The sequence below is a fragment of the Dendropsophus ebraccatus genome, chromosome 2 (genome assembly GCF_027789765.1).
Source record: "Dendropsophus ebraccatus isolate aDenEbr1 chromosome 2, aDenEbr1.pat, whole genome shotgun sequence".
NCBI lineage: Eukaryota > Metazoa > Chordata > Amphibia > Anura > Hylidae > Dendropsophus > Dendropsophus ebraccatus.
The window spans coordinates 171,380,121-171,402,645 of NC_091455.1; the positions used below are offsets into that span (position 1 = coordinate 171,380,121).

General features: G+C 44.8%; 1 protein-coding gene across 4 annotated transcripts in view; it reads right to left on the reverse strand.

The window, feature by feature from the left end:
* PLEKHA8 (pleckstrin homology domain containing A8) overlaps positions 1-22,478 on the reverse strand; it is a 35,569-nt gene extending 13,091 nt beyond the window's left edge. For 2 of the 4 annotated variants that reach the window (XM_069958715.1, XM_069958714.1), the window contains exons 1-5: positions 22,144-22,478; positions 8,379-8,495; positions 7,230-7,385; positions 3,262-3,386; positions 2,250-2,408 (exon numbers count right to left, since the gene is read on the reverse strand). In XM_069958715.1, the coding sequence (XP_069814816.1) occupies positions 2,250-2,408; positions 3,262-3,386; positions 7,230-7,385; positions 8,379-8,495; positions 22,144-22,294 (708 nt within the window). In that variant the 5' untranslated portion in view covers positions 22,295-22,478. Of the gene's footprint in view, positions 1-2,249; positions 2,409-3,261; positions 3,387-7,229; positions 7,386-8,378; positions 8,496-8,597; positions 8,757-22,143 lie in introns of those variants that run through there. The other 2 variants (XM_069958713.1, XM_069958716.1) reach the window with 2 other exon arrangements.
* Between the last annotated feature and the right edge of the window lie 47 nt (positions 22,479-22,525).

Here is a 22,525-nt window from a genome sequence, read left to right on the forward strand (position 1 = left end):
ACCTTACAGTATGCAGCATCTTTACAGATCGCTGCTTACAGTCTGGCCCCCAAGGGGTTAAGGGAGGATGTATTGCATCCCCCTTAACCCCCTGGGGGCCAGACTGATGTCAGACTGCACCCATCCCAGCAAGGAAGGGGTTAACTGACCCCCCCTTCCTTGCTGGGAGGGGTGCAGTGCCGGGGAGGGGGTGGGGAGAGCTCTATACTCACCCCGATGTTGTCTCTTCGCTGGTCCGCAGCACAATGAAGTCACTGTGCTGCGGACCGGCTCATTATATGTGCGCTCAGCCGATCAGCCAATCAGCTGAGCGCACATATAATTCTAATTGTTTCTTCTAATAATGTTATTGTCATAACATAATTAGAAGAAACATTTGATGTTTTCATTAAAGTAAAGTGATGATTAGTACAGAATGCTCTATTGCCGGCATATGAATTACCGGCTTATAGAGCTTCCTGTACTAATTAATATTTAAAGTGTCACTGTCGTGAATTTTTTTTTTGCAGAAATCAATAGTCCAGGCGATTTTAAGAAACTTTGTAATTGGGTTTATTATCCGAAAAATGCATTTTTATCATGAAAAAGCAGTTTGAAGCTCTCCCCCCTGTCTTCATTGTTCTCCTATGGAGAGAGCTAAAGAAAAGACCAAAACAGGACAACAAAGAGTTAATCTACAAATCCCTCACTCGTTATCTGTTCTGACCATCACCAGTGACCTGTCTGAGCTCGGATTACAGCTGTCACCCAGCTCCGTGCCTGTAATCCTCTGTTATCTGCTTTCTGCTGCCGGCTAACTCCCTCCTTCCTCCTCCCCCCTCCCCTCTCCCTAGAGCAGACAGGGTACGTCTCCTGCAACAAGTCACAATTTTCAGATTTTTCAGAGTGGATGAAAAAGAGGAAGGAGGGGGGGACCTGGGAAAAGGCTTTTTACATGCAGATAATGGCAGATTTGGCTAATAAACCCAATTACAAAGTTTCTTAAAATCGCCTGGACTATTGATTTCTGCAAAAAAAAAAATACGACAGTGACTCTTTAATGAATAAAACACATTTTCTTGGAAATAAATTCAGTTTCGTTTGTCAATAATTTAATTCTAACGAATCCATCATTGTGCAATTAAATATACTGTCAAAAAATAAATATATAGATAAATATACATTTATTTATATATCTATTTTTTTTAACAGTATATTTAATTGCAAAATGATGGATTCGTTAGAAATAAATTATTGATCAACGAAAGTGTCTTGATTACAAATAAAATGTCTTTGATTAATTTAATATAGTAACTATTAGAGGCATCGGCATTCGGCATCATTGCCGGCTATTTTTGAAGTACTCCGTACGGACCGCCTGTCAATCCTCGGCCGCATGTCCAGCCGCAAATAATGGTCTTGTTCATTTTTTACGGGTCCGTTTACGATAGGGCCGTAGATTCATACATAGTGTGCACTGTGCAGCCGCATATCCTATACTTCCCAGCATACACACGAACCACCAAAAATACCGCCGCACAATTACAGCCGCAAATACAGCCGCACTCTTACAACGTGTGAATCGAGGGTGAAAATGTATATGTCATTACAAATCGTCACCTAAACAGCTTGCAGTCACTCTTGCTGCCGGAAGATTGGGTAAATATGAATACGACCATGACGATCTTTCAGTAACAGGAGCAACTGCAAGGTGATCAGGTAAAGGTTCCTAATGACAGGTATGCTGTGTTCTAGAGAGGTTTTCCTCTAGAACACAGATGTCCAACATGCAGCTCTCCAGCTGTTGAGAGACAATTCCCATAATGCCTAGAAAGCCAAATCTTATAAGGGTCAACCTACAGTAAAATAGAAAAAAAAAAATTCTATGCTTGCCTCACTTCCCCACCACCACCGTCCTCACAGAGCCTGGTCCTGTGAGGACGGTGGTGTCAATGATAGCACAATCCCCAGCCCACTCAGCCAATCACTGACCACAGCACTGCCCCGCATCAGTCACTGATTGGCTGAGCAGGTAAGTCCTTGTGCTAAGAGTGACAGAAGGAGCAGCAGGGAGTGAGAAAAGTAAGCAAAATATAACCCCTCTTTTGGAAGTCAACGCAAAAAAGATGTTGCAGAACGACACACAAATCACTAAATGCAAAATGCCAGGGCCTGTGACCTTCCGCTGTGGAGCTGTTTGCAGCATAGGTTCACTTGAGGTTATTACACAGCTCATGACTAATGTAGGTGTGTTAGTTGTCAGACGGTACCTTGTTGGGTCTAAGGGCAGAGAGGTGTGGAGATCCAGGGGGTGCGGCATACATAAGGCGAGACGTGAAGGTGTTATTTGCAATCTGCATGCATTCTTCCAGGGTCTTCAGGAAAGTATTACACGTAGACTTCAGAAGGGCTCCCATATCGAGATCATCCTATTATAACAGCAAAAAATGCATAACCTGTTACAAAGTGGCTCTCCATACATTATATATAAAATGAGGTTATTTGAAATAGAGGTTCACCTAATACACAGACTACCCAATGTTAGCAAAGAATATGTAACAAGTCACAGGACTTGTACAATATAAGTAAGTGTACTCCCTGTATATACTGACAGCAGCTCCCTGTGTACATCATAGAACTAAAATCAGACTCCCCTCCTCCAGGCTGTGCTGTCCTGCTCTGTGGTGAGTCTGTCCATAAGATGGCCAACATGGATAAGCATGTGACCATACCCCGCCCCTCAATGTCCACCACTGAGCCTCTATATGTCTATAGAGGACACTGGGGAGACCCAGGGACACATGACCCTCCATGTCAGACATCTTATGGACATAATCACCACCTGACCATATTTTAGCACTATGAGGTACACAGGGAGCGGCTGTCAAAAAGTAATGTGAATACACTTACTTATACTACATACAAAACAATTTTACTATAAAGTGTTCAAACCCTTTAATAATTTATTGTAGGGGGTATATTATGCTTCATTCACTTACGCTGCTGCAGAACCGCTTTAAAAAAAACGAGGAATAAAGAACTTTATGCAGTTCAGCAGAGAAATTGAGAAAGGTTAGATGTAAGATACACACTTTAATATAGTGATGTAATCACTGTATGAGATGAATGGCTTATCTACCAGAAACCGCTTTATGAGGTTTTGCTTACAGCTGTAGTTACTTATTAAAGGCTCAGAATTACCATTGGCTATGGATAGGAAACCGTAACTACTTATGGTTATACCCTGAGCAAATAAACCAAGCCCAGTACAGATGTACATACCTGAGATTCAGATGTTCCTATAACAGCGGTGTCTTTAGTCTTGTTCACTTGCTGGACCAATATATCACAATACAGTCTTAATTCAGACATCTTAGTTTTAAGAGTTTCTGTGCTGTCATTGAACTCTGTGGAACAAAAAAAAACCAAAAAAAAAGTATAATCTTAACAGCTAATGGGACAAAAGGTTATAGCAGAAAGATAGTGGAGATTTTTAACATATCATGAATTAAGGGGCTTTTTTAAATCAGCTGGTGTCAGAAAGTTATATAGATTTTTAATTTATTTCTATTTAAAAATCCCAAGTTTTCCAGTACTTATCAGTACTTACTGCAGGAAGCAGTGTACTCAACCCTGTCCGGTGCAGAAGCAAATCCACATAGAAAACCTCTCCTGCTCTGGACAGTTCCTGAAATGGACAGAGGTGGCAGCAGAGAGCACTGTGTCAGAATCAAAAGAATACACTACTTCCTGCAGGACATACAGCAACTGATAAGTACTGGAAAACTTGGGATTTTAAATAGAGGTAAATTACAAATCTACAAAACTTTCTTTTCCTCTTCATGCACCAATTTTTCTCATTTTGCCCATTAAAATGAAATAATGTAATCTAGACAAATCCTTCACTTTCTGAGAAGTAGAAAGAACAAAATAAAATATGACATCAGCGTCTGCAGAATGTGAGGTTACTATGGAGTAATATCCTGTCTAAATCACTGGATTTGAGGAGGTGGCAGGTCACCAACCCAGAGATGTAATCTCCTGATTAAAATGTGTAATCTGTGGTATAACAGATGTGACAGCAAACATATGCAGCAAGTGGGCAGCAATCCTAAGCTTCTCCAGTGTCATGTGTAACACCAGGATAATAAACAAACTGCATATACCACATGATGATCACTAACAAGAATTCCATTAGACCCAGGACTCAACTACCCTGTTTGCCTAAAGATGCGCTAGGCCTTATTTTCAGGGGATGTCTCATTTTTGCATGAAGAATTCACATTTGTTGTTAAACCAAAAAAATAAATAAAATAAAAAAATCTAAACTAATCTAGACTGTGTGCAGCTCTACGTCTGGCAGTAGGGGACAATGGGGATGGCGGCAGATGAAGGGCCTCTTGATGCCTGCCTGCACATTTACAAATGTCGGCTGCGGAAGAGAAGATCAGGGTTGGCTGCAGGTGACGGATTTTCATGACCTGCATACAGCTGCTCTGCAATGGGTTGTGATAAGGAACAACGACGGTGAACTAAAAAGAATCACAGCTGCATGCCCTGGGGTTCTGTTTGGTAGGCATGCTTGAAAACAAAAACTTTGCTAGGTCTTACTTCAGGTGAGGCCTCATATTTAGTAATTCCTCTACTAGGTCTTATTTTCAGGGGAAACAGGGAATACTGTAGCCATCTCCCAGGAATGACTGTGAATAACATGAATTAGCTATATTGCTCTTTATTCTACATATGCTAGGTCTCCTAAATCTATTTGGCACTGAATCTATATAGTCAGCAGATATTGGATATATCTGCATCCTGTTTGAGGTTATTATTAGGGGTGGAACACACCTTCATGCTTACTCCAGGCTTCCAGAGGGCGTTCCCTGTTTTCGCTGTCAACCATTAAGTGAGTTATTATGATACGACAATCTAATCATCCTGCTTTCTAACACATGCTGCCTGCAATAGACACAGCCTACTCTATCTGATATACTCACCTGTCTAATGAAACCAGAAGTAATGGCAGCATTAATTGTGTTCTTAGTTTTCTCCCTGGGAGGTTTCTACACTTCCACTGAGTTTTCTATGCCCTTCTGCTGAACCTCCAGATTATTATCCCTCCTCCGAGTTAGGCTATATTCAGACGTCACTTGTTCTGTCCGCAATTGTGGGAACGCAATTGCGGACAGAACACAGAACCTATGGTATTCAATGGCCTCATTTACACGTCCGTATGTGTGTACGGGGCCACGATCCATGTCACAAAAAAAAAAAAGGACATGCTGTAATGCGGACCGCATTTTGCAGCACAGATCGCTACGCTAATGAAGCGTCAATGTAGTGTTCCATGAAGCAGGGAGCACTAAAGATGCACATTCGTAGTGCGGGCCATGGGTCCGCAGTCACGGGCTGCACTACAGATGTGTGAATGTAGCCTTACTTATACAATAAACAATATATACAATAAAAGGCTTATCTATTTTATTTGTTTTATTCTGCACACAAAGGGATTTTAAGGAGATAATGGAAATGCACAATACTGCAGCATAAAACAAGTCTCAAAAATAAAAAGCTTGTAGACGGTAATCCCTCGCAGGCAGGGTCCTCTTTCCCTATGTACCAGTCTGCCACTTACCTTATTCATGTAATTTGTTTTGATCTTGCAATGTTCCTGTTTGTTAAACCCAATCGCTTGTATAGATTTTCAATCCTATTAATTCTTTCAACATTACATTTAGGAAGCAGTCCACGATTTGTGTGCTTGTATATTACAACATAGGCCTGGAAAAGTGCATGATCATATGACCCTGGCTTGCAACGATCTATGTCTGGGCATCTGCTTCATAAGTCTATGGGGCTGCTTGGACAGTGATGATTGACAGCAGGGAAGTGAAGCATGCTGCAGCTTGCTCTCCTGATCATTGTGAGACCTCCACAGATCAAAACTTAGGACATGTACTTTTTAAATACTAAAGTAAAGGCTTATGGGTATGCCTTGTGTATACCTATTTAAAGGAGAAGTCCAGTGAAAATTTTTATTAAAGGGTTTTATTGCCCTTCAAAAGTTATACAAAATCACCAATATACACTTATTGCGGAAAAAGCTTATAAAGTGCTTTTTTTCCCTGCACTTACTACTGCATCAAGGCTTCACTTCCTGGATAAAATGGTGGTCACGACCCGACTCCCAGAGCTGTGCGGGCTGTGGCTGCTGGAGAGGATGATGGCAGAGGGATGCTCAGTGTCCCTCCAGTGCCCTGTGTCCCTCAGTGTCCCCCTGCCACCATCCTCTTCAGCAGCCACAGCCCGCACAGCTCTGGGAGTCGGGTCGTGACATCACCATTTTATCCAGGAAGTGAAGCCTCAATGCAGTAGTAACTGCAGGGAAAAAAGCACTTTATAAGCATTTCCCGTAATAAGTGTATATTGGTAAGTTGGATAACTTTTGGAGGGCAATACAATACTTTAATAAAAATTTTCACCGGACTTCTCCTTTAAGTGGATTTGGCAAGCCATGTTAATTCCTATTTCCCTACTGATATGATTTTCGAATGCAGTTAACATTTACCTTGATTTCTATGGCTTTGGAGAGAGAGAGGAGGCTGAGTAAACACGGCACTTGCTATTAGTGCAACAAATGACAGAGCAGGCACAGAACTTCTCATATGCAGTACTGCTGTAGTCAGTTTCCTTTTCTTATTGTTACTGTGGCTCTTACACACAGGAGAGCAGGATACACTAGAGAATCTGCACACAGCACATAGAGACAGTCAGTGCAAATAAAGAGAGTTCTATAATTCTGCAGCTCACCTTGGATAGCAACGCACTGCTGGTCTCTTAGTGAGGGCAGGCATTCTATCTTTAGCAGCATTCTACAAGTTCTACAAGTTATGGGCGCTGGATTACTGGTGATACATTGATTCAGGGATTTATTCTGACTCTTATCTTCTTACAACCTTATTAACTATGTTACTATGTATATGTACATAGAGGACATACAGAAAAACAAGGAGGGTAAGGTTTGGTGGGGATTGAAGACGTAACGTAAGGTGAAGGTGATGACGTAATCCTGTCTGCTGACCTGTTACGCATAAAGCCATGTCATCTTTAGCTTGTCTGAGCTGTGATCACACGACCTACCGTAGCTACAGTAATGCAATTTATGGATGCATCTGAGCTGGAATGAAACAGATGACACTGCAGGATAATAAAACCTAGAGTGCAACCTTAATATTTTAATTGAAAAGCCTTACCTTTCTCTTTCTTTGTTCTGATGTCTGTTATACAGGCTTTTGCAGAACCCAAGGCAACAAGCCACTGCTGCCGCTCTGCTGCTGTCCTTGCTTTTAGGTAGAAGTATTGCTCCCCTGGAATTGCTAGATCCATCCGAGTGTTATCGGTGGCATGTACTGTCAAGGCAGAAATAGACATTGTTTGTTGTGCATATTTACAGGAAAAATAAATAAACTAAATTGCTAAATATTTAGAGAATGCTTGAATTGGGGAAAAAAAAGGGTTGCGTGTTATGGTTTTGATCAGGAACAATAAACCCTTATACGGCTCCTGAGGAACCTCAGCCCTACACGCCAATAAATCTGTGTCTCTAGGGAAAAGGTGTTTTTATATAACAAAAATGATGATATGAAAACAAATTCAAGTTCAAGGCTCTATAAGAAGGTAAGGAAAATAGTAGTCCAAATTCATAGCCCCTGCAACCAATCCCTAGCATTAACTGAATATATATATTTTATATACACACGCTATATAAATTGAATAAGGGCCCTATTACACAGTCTGATGTGCACTGGAAATGAGCTCTAGTCTTGCAGATCGACCTACTACAAGGCTCGACCAATGTGTAGGCGATCATTCATTGGCTGCATGTCTCCTATTACACAAGGAGATACGCTGCCAATGAACTAGGATTTTTTTTCAGCCACTCAATTAGCTGATGCCTGATCTTCAGCTAAACGCTGGCCCTATTACCCAAGACAGTGCCAGCCTGTTTAGCGGATTACTGTGTAAGAGGGTCCTAACAACACCACATAAGCAACACCCTGGTGTTGGTAGCCCGCTCCTGCTCCACCACAGCTGCAGGTTCCCAGGCCTCCTGCTCTCCATGTATTAACAACATCAGCCTACTTGCTGCTCAGCATAGACTCTATACTCTATGCTGAGCGGCCATTTTCATTGGGAACAGCACATCAGCAGATGTTGATAAAACACTGACAGCGGCGGACAGCGGGACAGGTAAGTATAGTAGCACTCATGTCCCTCGCAGCATAGCCGATTATGATTATCCCGGTGACCTTGAAGCATAGCCAATTATCTAGGGTGACCTCTTTAGGCCAACTGTGGCTTTCTGGTCAATTTTAGAGAACTATTCCTTCCCAGAAATGTACCTTGAATTTCACAAACAGCCATCTGGATGCTTCCCTTACAGCCCTTCCATGCTTCTTCTCTTGAGTCATAATAGGAGAGAACTCCTCCACAAAGAAGAAACCATCTTGGCTGCCACCCTGGAAGAAACCATGAAAAAGACTTGGTATAAATACTAGAAAGAGACCAAACCAACGCAATACAGGTAGCTACTGTAGAGCCACAATGTTGTGTCCACTTACCCCGCATGTCAGCGTTATAGTTACTTTGTGCAACAACGTCTACTGTCTCAGTACTCAGCACCAGACAGTTCTAGCTAGGGTATATAACCCTATGTAATTTTTTCCACACGTTTTTCCATCATTTATGGTAATAAGATACATTTTTACAAAAACTGTGTGGCATCTCCCATCTCAGAGTGGATGTGAAGCTGAAAGTAAAAGGAAGGAACCATCATAATGGTCAGCTAGGCTGGGCTCATTGTTTTTCCTTTGGTTTGACATATCACTCCGTGAGGTATAAGACACTCCAGGAAGCTATCTACAGAGAAGTAGTGTACCGTATGAAGTAGACAAACAGATTCCTTTTCTCTGTATTTCTAGGTGGCCTTTTGACTCTTTACACACAACAAGAAAAGAAATACTTTTCATGAAAGGTGTCATATTGGTTCATGTATTGCCCTGGACTGGTTTCTGGCTCTAAACAAAACCAGAATCTTTCGGATGATGCGGATTTGTGTGGTTCTCGTGCCACAGGCCTAGGTTGTTTTTTTTTTTTTTTTAAGGAGAAGTCTAGAGAAAATTTTTATTTAAGTATTGTATTGCCCCCCAAAAGTTATACAAATCACCAATATACACTTATTACGGGAAATGCACATAAAGTTCTCCCTGCACTTACTACTGCATCAAGGCTTCACTTCCTGGATAACATGGTGATGTCACGACCCGACTCCCAGAGCTGTGCAGGCTGTGGCTGTTGGAGAGGATGATGGCAGAGGGATGCTCTGTGTCCCTCCAGTGCCCTGTGTCCCTCAGTGTCCCCCTGCCATCATCCTCTCCAGCAGCCACAGCCCGCACATCTCTGGGAGTCGGGTCGTGGCATCACCATTTTATCCAGGAAGTGAAGCCGTGATGCAATAGTAAGTGCAAGGAAAAAAGCACTTTATAAGCATTTCCCGTAATAAGTGTATATTGTTTTTTTTGTATAACTTTTGGAGGGCAACACAATACTTTGATAAAAATTTTCGCCGGACTTCTCTTTTAAATCACAGTCACAATGAGCCCTTAAAACTGCTGACAGCACAATACAGAGGAACGTTACGATACCTTGTGTTCTATTCATGCACCCTATATAACAATGAAATGTCTTGGGAAGTGCTAAAGAGATGGGCCCTTTGTGTCAAGTGCCCAGGAATCTCTGCATTGAACGCTTCCTTAGCCCCTCTGCTCAGTGTTGAGCGCTGGCTGTAGATCCATCACTTGTCTAGCAAACAGTACAGTAAGCTCTGAGCACTATAACTCACCATATAGCAATAATACTCTAACCTACCCCTCTAACTTATGCCTTACCCCTCCATACAGTCCTGCTTTTCCTTCCTGACAGCCAATAGTATTCACAATATGTGACTTGCTTGCCATCTGACTTACAGAATAATCTCCACCTACTGAATCTGGTTGCTGGAACACTCAGCAATGTGCTGATAACACCAGGGGAAGCTGATGCCATGGCCGCTATTACAATAACCAATGTAATGCATGGTCATGTTGTGTCCTTGAGAGTGAGAGGTCATCTTTATGCAGCTCACCTTACAGCCTAACAGCCCAGTTTCAGTCTATTAAGACATATGCGTACTACAGAAGGGGACCCCTGGTTGATACATAATGGTTATAAAGAGATCACAGAATGTTCTATCTGGAATTAAAATGCAAAGTAATTCTCTATTATACTAGGGATGGTGCTAGGACCCTCCCATTCAGGTTCTCTCTATAAGACATGAAGCAGCTCCAGGGTAGAATTGTGGAGAAAATCAAATCTGCAGAAACATGTACATGACTTGCACAATATACGTGTCCTGGTAGGCAGGTCTGGAGGAGACGGCGTGTGAAACGCGCTGGCATTGGCTTTAGGCTAGGGCTACAGAGTCACAGTAATCTTATTAACAATGATTATGAAACCCTCTTGTATATCACTAGATAATTTGTTTTCATATTGCTTTTAATACATCGGGCCTCACTAATGAAACACACACGTGTAGAGACTATAGCCGTTCCTCAGATCCCTTCTGATGTTCACCACCTACTAGAAGGATCTGATCATGTGCACATCCTTCACTTTATTACCCGCACCAGTTTTCAGATCTAATAAAATCCTATAGGACTTAAAGTGTCACTGTCATTTAAATGGGGGGTCTGAGAGGGAGGAGTGAGCACAGAGAGGAGAAAAGGCAGCCCTACATAGCACAATATCCTGCAATCTTATCTCACCAAGTTCCCAGACCAGCACTGACCTTTCTGACCTGTAAACCCAGCATTTTATGTGCCCAGTCTCAAAACTGCACAGCTACTTGTCTGCTCTTCCTGCTCACTGTTCCCCCTCAGCCCTTCCCATCTCTATATGTTATAATGGACACAGCAGAACCAGTCTTCACTTTCCTTCTCTGTAATGAAAACAGCTTTTCCTGCTAATGAGCAGATAAGAAGTGAGGGGGGAGACTGCAAAACAGCTTTTTGAGTACAGAGTTGGACAGAGGCTTTTTTGCCTAATAAACCAATTAAAGAGTTACATAAAATTGCTTGTACTATTGATTTATGCAAAAATATTTTAAATGACAGTTACACTTTAAGGACAGGCCGTCAATGTAAATGTCCTATAAAACCTTTTAAAATGTGAACACAGCCTAAGCAAGTCTCTGCCTGCTGTACTGCCACTGCCCAGACTGGTATAATAGATCGATTTTCAAACCAATAACAATAGATTCCTACAGATAGGCAGTCAACGTAAAAGTCCTGGAAAACCCCTTTAAGAAGTGCAATACATGTACAGTAGACATATATTATGGCATATCTGAGCCCATTCCGTTCAGCGGACAGCAGTATACTAGTGACTATGTTCGGCCCATATACTTTATGCATGGTCAGGTATAGTGAACACCCCTTATAAAGAATGATCACATAGGACATGTAAATAGTATAGTGCTTATATTCTTCCGCTGTTATCCAGGCTTATAGCGATCTTGGTGAAGCAGTAAATACACTGGAGGTACCTGCTCTATCCAGTCCAGAGCCTTTCACCGACATTGTACCTAGTAAAGGTCCCTTACACAGGCAGGTGAAATTCCCGGGACAAACACTGTAGTGCTTGTTATAGGAAGTGGCACTTACTTGTTTTTATTTTCAAGTTTTGGGAGGAATTCAAACAAACATTGCTGTGACACATGACGCCCCTCCCATCAGACACACAGCACTCCCCCTTCCATCAGACAAACAGTGCTCCCCCTCCCATCAGACAAACAGTGCTCCCCCTCCCATCAGACAAACAGTGCTCCCCCTCCCATCAGACAAACAGTGCTCCCCCTCCCATCAGACAAACAGTGCTCCCCCTCCCATCAGACAAACAGCGCTCCCCCTCCCATCAGATAAACAGTGATCCCCCTCCCATCAGACGTACGGCGCTCCCCCTCCCATCAGATGCACTGCGCTCCCCCTCTCATCAGACAAACAACGCCCCCTCCCAGCAGATGCACGGTGTCCCCTCCCATCAGACGCACGGCGCCCCCTGCCATCAAACACTGAGCTCCCCCTCCCATCAGACACACCGCGCTCCCCCTCCCATCAGACAAACCACGCTCCCCCTCCCATCAGACACACCACGCTCCCCCTCCCATCAGACACACAGCACCCAAGCAATTTCCCTGTTTACACGGGTAGATCTGCTGCCAGCACACAATGATTTTTATGAGAAGACAAAAGATGTGAACAACCGATAGCTGGCTAATCGCTGGGATGTTTACACTGGACAATGACCAGCAGCAAATATACACGGAAACATTCACCTGCCCGGTCACTGGCTGCATAAAGAGCCCATAAGTAATATCCATTTCCTACACCGCCTTCATGCACATAAAGCTTCATCACTGTATAATGATATAGCGTCTGCAGCTTTCTATGGCAGATAGTTTAGTATTGTAATGTTGGCATGTGTGTTTACATCCAGAGGCAAAGTGTGTTGTTTCCATGTTACTTGGTCTGGTCTGGTACCCATACATAATGGTCTGTGCTATTGCATCCAGCAAAAAAAAAAAAAAAAAGTATATGTTGCAATGTGTTGTTTATTTTACAATGTAAATCAATGGGAATCAGACAGCAGTATATGTAAATAACATATATACCTTTGTATCCTTTTGAAGTGTATAAAACATATACATTTAACACAAACACAATGAGAACCAGTGAGTTGGATATATATATCAGTGTATGCAGTCACTACAATCGTTACACATCTCTTCTGTCCAGTTTGCTGCCATGTCTAATACTGGCAGGAGAAAGTTTACTGACCGCCACATATCTGCACATTTTTTGACGAGTGTCTGACATTTAATAGAAGAAAAAAAAAACCTTGTCTTGAGATCTAAGAAATATTTACCTGAAGAAACAAAGCTGCCATGGAAACAGGGACAAAACCTGTACCGCCCTGCCCGTAATTGTGGTGACAAGCAGCAGAAGAGCCGGGGTATACAGAGCTCCAGCAAGTCCGGATAGCTGTATGGTGTGCACTGCAGTGTGTGCCCCAGGGATGGCCACTACGGTACGGGTCATATCCTACATAACATGGGCTATGCTGATGGCCACATCCTACATAACATGGGCTATGCTGATGGCCACTATAACATGGGCCATATCCTACATAACATGGGCTATGCTCAAGGCCATATGGCCCGGGCCTTATATTACATAACATGGGCTATGCTGATGGCCAATACGGCCCGGGCCATATCCTACATAACATGGGCTATGCTGATGGCCACTATGGCACGGGCCATATCCTACATAACATGGGCTATGCTGATGGCCACTATAAAGGGAAAGAAAAGAGGACAGGGGCGCCTCCTGGTTTAATATTGTCAGGCAAGCAAAACTTCAAACTGACCAAAAGAAGGAAGAGGCTCACCTGATTGAGTTATGCTTTATATTAAGCACAACTCTATTTAGCGTATTGGAAGACGAGGTGTCGCTGCTCCAGCCGGGGACCCCAAGCAGGGAGCTAGGTAAGATGCACAATATGACCCAAGAGGGGGCACTGGACCAAGAAACGGCACACTGGGGGCGCAGATACCACAGACTTCCACGTGGTCAATAGAGGATTGATGTCATCCGCAAATGAGTAAAAGGGTATTTATTTGCTTGTAAACAACGCGTTTCGGCCCTCCACATCCTAGGGGGCCTTTCTCAAGTATTACCTCTATGTGGCACGGGCATAACATAGGCTATGCTGATGGCCATTATGGCATGGACCATATCCTACATAACATGGGCTATGCTAATGGCCACTATGGCACGGGCCATATCCTACATAACATGGGCTATGCAGGAAAAATAAGCACTTGTATAAATTTCCTAGGGCACCAAACTTTGCAACCACATTGGTGACACTGAATCATTTTGTACGACCAAATTCACTGTGTATCCTGAGCCTAATAGATGCTCATAGTAAATACATATTTATCTTACAGCCTGTCAAAGGGTTTCCTAGGTACGATTTGTGATAAAAGAGCTATTATCGGGGTGTCCTATATATATGGGCGACATAAGGAAACTATTTTGTTCTCAGAATCTCAGTGATCATCCTATGCATAAGTTGCCAAGTTTGGAGTCTGGATTTGGAATTTGGTAGGAAGTGTATAGTGAAGGCGTTTGGTTAGAGTCTATGTACAAATACAATATCCAGCCCTGTATAGAGTCCCCAGACCAGGAAATCAGAGTGATGGAATGGCCGATATGGGGACATCCTGGCTGCTGTGTGTGGGGTATTTGTGGCAGGAGAGAAAGCCTTGTGTCCCCTCTGTTCCCTTACTCACCTTTCCCTATTCCCATACTCCTCTCCCCTCCTCAGAATGCTGTGTGTGGTGCTGGAGCCCAGACAATGGGAGATATACAAGTGTCCTGGAGCCCTTAGGATGGAGGATACTTGGGATAAGTTAGAGGCCTCACTCCTGAGCTGACACATTGCTAGAAGACATCCCCCATATATAAGCACCAGACTGATGGGACTATCATTAGCACCAGATATAATACATACACTACCGTTCAAAAGTTTGGGGTCACATTGAAATGTCCTTATTTTTGAAGGAAAAGCACTGTACTTTTCAATGAAGATAACTTTAAACTAGTCCTAACTTTAAACAAATACACTCTATACATTGCTAATGTGGTAAATGACTATTCTAGCTGCAAATGTTTGGTTTTTGGTGCAATATCTACATAGGTGTATAGAGGCCCATTTCCAGCAACTATCACTCCAGTGTTCTAATGGTACAATGTGTTTGCTCATTGGCTCAGAAGGCTAATTGATGATTAGAAAACCCTTGTGCAATCATGTTCACACATCTGAAAACAGTCTAGCTCGTTACAGAAGCTACAAAACTGACCTTCCTTTGAGCAGATTGAGTTTCTGGAGCATCACAAGAAGCAAGAAGATAAGCACATTAGAGTCTCTAGTTTGAGAAACAGACGCCTCACAGGTCCCCAACTGGCATCTTCATTAAATAGTACCTGCAAAACACCACTGTCAACATCTACAGTGAAGAGGCGGCTGCGGGATTTTGGGCTTCAGGGCAGAGTGGCAAAGAAAAAGCCATATCTGAGACTGGCCAATAAAAGAAAAAGATTAAGATGGGCAAAAGAACACAGACATTGGACAGAGGAAAACTGGAAAAAAGTGTTGTGGACGGATGAATCCAAGTCTGAGGTGTTTGGATCACAAAGAAGAACGTTTGTGAGACGCAGAACAAATGAAAAGATGCTGGAAGAATGCCTGACGCCATCTGTTAAGCATGGTGGAGGTAATGTGATGGTCTGGGGTTGCTTTGGTGCTGGAAAGGTGGGAAATTTGTACAGTGTGAGGGTGCCTTCACACCTACCGGATCCACAGCGGATCTCACTTCTGCGGATTCGAAGCGAGATCAGCTGCGGATCCGGTATCAATTCACCCCTATGATAGCACATATTCGCAGCGGGATTAACATCCCGCTGTGAATATGTGCTTTAACCCCTTAAGGACCGGGCCTGAAATGGCCTTAAGGACCGGAGCAAATTTTATGAATTTGACCAGTGTCACTTTATTCATTAATAACTTCGGGATGCTTTTACCTATCCGGCTGATTCTGAGATTGTTTTCTCGTGACATATTGTACTTCACATTTCTTGTAAATTGGAGTCGATACTTATAACGAATCTTTATGAAAAAAACCAAAATAGCGTGAAAAATTGTGAAAAAATGCATTTTTCCAACTTTAAAACTTTTCTGCTTATACAGAAAATGGTTATACCACATAAATTATATATTAAATAGCATTAGCAACATGTCTACTTTATGTTGGCGGCATTTATTAAACTATATTTCATTTTTTTTAGACAATAGGAAGCTTAAAACATTAGCAGCAAATTTCCAAATTTTCAGTAAAATTTCAAAATCAGATATTTTTAGGGAACTGTTCAGGTTTAAAGTGTATTTGAGGGGACTGTGTGTTAGAAAGCCTCACGAAGCACCCCATTTCAGAAACTGCACCCCCTAAACTCTGCAAAAGCACATCCAGAAAGTTTTTTAACCCTTTAGGGGAGTCACAGAAATAAAAGCTAAGTGTGTAAGAAATTTGGAAATTTTAATTTTCTGTGCAGAGATTTTATTGTAATCCAATATTTTTCATAATTATAAACCTATTACCAGAGAAATGCACCCCAATATTGATTGCCCCATTTCTGCAGTTTATAGAAATACCCCATATGTGGCCCTATTGCGCTATTTGACGCAACCACAAGCCTCAGATATAAGGGAGCGCCTAGTGAATTTCAATGGCTCCGTTATTTTTGGTCATTTTTGACTGTACCACTTCAGGTTGGCAGAGGCTCTGGGGTGCCAAAACCTAAAAAACACCCCTAAAGGGACACCATTTAGAAAACTACACCCCTCAAGGAATGTAACAAGGGGTGCGGTGAGCATCTGGACCCCACAGGTGCTTCACAGATTTTCCAAACAATATGGCTTGAAAAAAGACTAAAGTATTTTTTACACTAAAATGTTGTTCTAGCCTTCAATTTTTCATTTTCACAAAGGGATAAAAGGAAAAAAAAAAACACAAAACATGTAGCACAGTTTCTCCCGAGTACGGAAATACCCCACATGTGGACATAAAGTGCCAAGCGGGCGCAGGACGAGCCTCCAAAGGGAAGGAGCGCCAATTGGCTTTTGGAAGCTGGATTTCACTGGAATGGATTTCAAGGGCCATGTCGCATTTACAGAGCCCTCGTGCTGCCAAGACACTGGAAACCCCCCACAAGTGACCCCATTCTGGAAACTACACCCCTCAAGGAATCTAACAAGGGGTGCAGTGAGCATATGGACCCCACTGGTGACGGGCACAAATGTGGAAAAATGTGACGTGAAAGTGAAAATTTTCATTTTTTCACTTTCATGGCACAAATGTGCCCGTCATCCAGGGGTCCATATCCTCACTGCACCCCTTGTTAGATTCCTTGAGGGGTGTAGTTTCCAGAATGGGGTCACTTGTGGGGGGTTTACAGTGTTTTGGCAGCACAAGGGCTCTGTAAATGCGACATGGCGTTCATCATCCATTCTAGCCAAATCCAACCTCTAAAATCCAAATGGCGCTCCTTCCCTTGGGAGGCTTGCCCTGCACCCACATGGCGCTTTATGTCCACACGTGGGGTATTTACGGACTCGGGGGAAATTGCTCTACACATTTTGTGTGTTTTTTTCTCTTTTAACCCCTTGTGAAAATGATAAATTCAAGGCTAGACCAACATTATAGTGTAAAAAATTTAATATTTCATTTTCACGCCACATTGTTCCACATTTGTGCCCGTCACCAGTGGGGTCCATATGCTGACTACACCCCTTGTTACATTCCTTGAGGGGTGTAGTTTCCATAATAGGGTCACTTGTGGGGGGTTTAACTGTCTTGGCAACACAGGGGCCTTTTGAATGCAACATGGCCCCTCGAAATCCATTCCATCCAAATCCAGCCTTCAAAAACCAAATGGCGCACCTTCCCTTTGGAGGCTTACCCTGCACCCGCATGGCGCTTTATGTCCACATGTGGGGTATTTCCGTACTCAGGGGAAATTGCTCTACACATTGTGTTTTTTTTTATCTTTTAACCCCTTGTGAAAATGAAAAAATCAAGACAAGATCAATGATTTAGAGTAAAAATTTTAAAAAAATTACACTAAATGTTGGTCTAGCCTTGATTTTTTTCCATTTCCACAAGGGGTTAAAAAGAAAATGAACACAAAACGTGTAGGGTAGTTTCCCCTGAGTACGAAAATACCCCACATGTGGACATAATTTGCCATATGGGCACAGGGCAAGTCACCAAAAGGACAGAGCGCCATTTAGAGGCTGGAATGGGGGATGGAGGCCATGTCGCAATTACAAAGCTCCTGTGCTGCCAGAACAGTAGAAACCCCCGACAAGTGACCCCATTCTGGAAACTACACCCCATAAGGAATCTAACAAGGGGTGCAGTGAGCATATGGACCCCACTAGTGATGGGCACATGTGTAGGACATGTGCCGTGAAAATAAAAAATACCATTTTTTTCATTTTCACGTCCCAAATGTGGCCGTCACCAGGGGGCCATATACCCGCTGCCCCACTTGTTAGATTCCTTATGGGGTGTAGTTTCCAGAATGGGGTCACTTGTGGGGGGTTTCTACTGTCCTGGCCGCACAGAGGCTTTGTAATTGCATCATGGCCTCCTCTAATGGGAATGGCAGCCATACCTACTTAGCTGGGGAAAAGGGACAATTCTAATTTATTTGGGGGTATTAGGCCAATTATTAGTTTATAAGGTTGGAAATGACAGGTGTCCATCAAATTCAACCTGTGTTGATCCAGAGGAAGGCAAAAACCCCTCGTGAGGCAGACGACAGTAGCCTCATCACAGGGGAAAAATTCCTTCCCGACTCCATAATGGCGATCAGAATAATCCCTGGATCAACGTGACCCCTGAAATAGGAATAAGGGACAGAATTTAGATAATGTAGAACCCCAATGACGTGTAGTGCGCCTTGGAGCGATCCAGTATGCAGAGGCCGGGGGGATCAGGACAGGTGTCACACTGGTAAATGGTGTCCTTCCTGATCCCCCTGTTACCCCACACTCTGCACTTCTTCTGGGGTCTCCTGTTCTCCAGTGTGGGGGACGTCACCTGGAAAATGTTGTCCTGGTGCGATACGGGGTCCTTCATATCCAGAAGCGCTGGGTCCGCTCCATGGCTGCTAAATATTAGGGCGCTATTACTATTTCTGATATGTTCGGATCGTGCCGCAAGCTACAGTAGCTCAGGCAGCGAGGGACCAGAAGAGGGGGTGCTGGTATAAAAGTTATCCCCGTACGGGTGGTGGTGACCTTTATCCAGCAGTGGGAAGATCAGTTCCCGGACGATCTCCCCACTAACTCCGAGGATGGGGGGGGGGGCATCTGGCGGCTGGATTCGGGTGTCCCTTCCTTCATACACTCTAAGGGTACGTGCACACTGCGGAATCGCGAAGGATAACCCTTTGTGCATTCCGCAGTTGGCACCCGCCGGCGGACTGATGCAGGCGCACGTCTCCGTCCGTGTCGTAGACTCCATTCTATGCACGGGCGGATTCCGCTCTGCGTCCAACGTGTTGATGGAATGACGGATAATGGAATCCGCCCATGCATAGGATAGAGTCTATGACACAGGCGGAGACGCGCCCCTGCATCAGTCCGCCGGCGGGTGCCAGCTGCGGAATGCACGAAGGGTTATCCTTCGCCATTCCGCAGTGTGCACGTACCCTAAATCTGTAAGTGTACCCTGAGGTACTCTCACAGAGTTTGTAGAATTTCACGCCATACCGTCATCTCTTATTGGGACGGTACTGGCGGAAAAGACGTGTCTGGGGGGCAGCGTACGCTACGCTACTCCCAGACACGTCACTGGATGATGAGGAGGATGAGGATGAATGGAGGAAAGAAGGATCCCCCCAATTCATCCTCACTGGCTGTTTCGGTGTCGGAGGCAATAATAATGTATGCGTCCGACACCGAAAACACCCTGGGGGCCATCTTTATATGGGGATTGGTATATGGGGTATGTAGTGGTGTAGTGTAAAACTTTATTCAATGTAGTGTGGTGTAATGTAGTGTTTTTTTACGTGTTTTTTACAGTAAGTATACAAAAAAAACCTACGCCAAAAATGGTGTTGCTGATGAATGCCGCACTTATGTTCGGCACTTATAAGCAGACCGTGGCAGTAGGATATAAAAAAAAAACACCCTACGCCAAAAAGGAGGAGTTGCTGATTAGCAGCGCACTTTCGTGCGATGCTGATCAACACTCAGCGGCGATAGGGTGCGGAAAATAGAAAAAAAAAAAATTGGGAAAAAATTTTTTTTTTTTACTACATTCTGAACATCCCTGTAGTGGCTGATACGTGTATTACACTTATCAGCCGCTAGGGGGCAGCAGAGCGCAAGATCCGAAAATAGACGACGCTGGAGCCGGAAAAATACGAAAATAGACGACGCTGGAGCCGGAAACAGCCGATCGGGACTCACGGAAGAAGCCGAAGTCCCGACAAGAGGAAGTGGACGCCGGGAACCCGGAAGACGCCGATCAGGACCCCGGGACAGGTGAGTAATGTACAAATACCTGCTCCGGACCCCTCAGCTACCTAGCTGAGGGGTCCGGAGCAGGTATTTATTACTTGTGGGGACTTTGATCGCCGTGAACGGCCGGCCGGCTGGCCGGCCGTTCACGGCGATCGGGACGGTGGTACCGTGACCACCATTACTTTTTACAGTAATGGCGGTCGGTGCCGTCCTCGGACAGCACCGACCGCCATTTTTTTCCGGGTCATCGGGCCACCGATGGCCCGGAAAGGTTCCGATCGCCGCTATGGGCTTATCAGCCAATAGCGGCGATCGTCGGCATGGGGGGGGTTAACAACCCTCCATGCCGACAGGGAGAGATGGCCTGCTATGTATTATAGCAGGCTATCTCCCCCGATCGGGACCCGGCCGGCCGCGGCGCCCGTTTAAAGGGATGACGTACCGGCACGTCATGGGTCCTTAAGTGACAGTGATCCATGACGTGCCGGTACGTCATGGGTCCTTAAGAGGTTAACTCCCTGGTGCCCGCAGCCCAGCCGTCGCATCCCCCCCCCTCCCGCCACACCCCCCCCATCAGCCCAGCCCGCCGCCGCCCGCATCCCGCCCCCGAGAGCATACATTACCTGCTCGGCAGCGCGGCTGCAGTGAGGCTCCCGGCTCCGGTCCCGCTCAGCTGATCTGAGCGGGACCGGAGCCGGCAGCCTTACTTCAGCCGTGCCGCCGAGCAGGTACTGTATGCTCTTGGGGGCGGGATGCGGGCGGCGGCGGGCTGGGCTGATGGGGGGGTGTGGCGGGATGGGGGGGATGCGACGGCTGGGCTGCGGGCACCAGGGAGTTAAAGCACATATTCACAGCGGGATGTTAATCCCGCTGCAAATATGTGCTATCATACGGGTGAATTGATACCGGATCCGCAGCGGTTCTGGCTTCGAATCCGCAGAAGTGAGATCCGCTGTGGATCCGGTAGGTGTGAAGGCACCCTAAAAGGGATTCTGAATAAGGAAGGCTATCAATCAATTTTGCAACGCCATGCCATACCCAGTGGACAGCGCTTGATTGGAGCCAATTTCATCCTACAACAGGACAATGACCCTAAACACACCTGCAAATTGTGCAAGAACTATTTACAGCAGAAGCAGCAGCTGGTATTCTATCGGTAATGGAGTGGCCAGCGCAGTCACCAGATCTGAACCCCATTGAGCTGTTGTGGGAGCAGCTTGACCATATAGTACACCAGAAGGGCCCATCCAACCAATCCAACTTGTGGGAGCTGCTTCTAGAAGCGTGGGGTGCAATTTCTCCAGCTTACCTCAACAGATTAATAGCTAGAATGCCAAAGGTGTGCAATGCTGGAATTGCTGCAAAAGGAGGATTCTTTGACGAAAGCAAAGTTTGAAATAAAAACAATGTTATTTCAAATACAAATCATTATTTCTAACCTTGTCAATGTCTTGACTCTATTTTCTATTCATTTCACAACGTATGGTGGGGAAGAAGTGTGACTTTTCATGGAAAACACTAAATTGTTTGGGTGACCCCAAACTTTTGAACAGTAGTGTATATACACCCCAGATACAATACATATATACAACCCACATATAAGCACCAGACTGATGGGATTACACAGTCCTAAGAACAGGGCAGGTTACTCAGTCACTGCACAAGGTCTGAACAATGTGGTTACCAAAAACCGCAGCAGCCATAAACTTCATCAGAGAACCGCTCATCTCCAGTCCATGTGAATGGGACATGCGGGCAATGACACGGAGAAGGGGGCCCCACCAGGTCAGAGACCCCCGCTCCACTCCTGATCTCTGACACAGAAGACGGATAGAACTCCCTACAGTGCCGCACATGTGAGCAGCAGCCGCCCAGTGTGAACTGTCACATAACGCCCTGGCTGCCACCACTTACCGGTCAGATAATTCGTCCACTTGTACAGGATTCCTTCCATGCTGCTGGGGGACACACTGTCAGCTTCACATGGCCAGGACCCTGGCATCTCTCCCCGGAGAGGACGTGCCAGCTTCCTAGCACTACTTGGCACCGGCCCAGGGCTGCTCATGGGGAGGACAGTGACAGCCAGCTCGGTCAGCAGCGCATTTCCGTTGTGAATAGCAACAAGCAGCGGCAGTTACGGCGCCCACAGCACACAGCACCCAGAAGGCGTCGCGGCCCGCCCCTCTACGTCACCATCAGCACAGCCACCATTCCATCTGTCCTGGCAGGTCACCACCCACCCATCGCTTCCTGGAAGAGTTCTCGACCAATCACAGCGCGCGGCCACCCCAGCTGA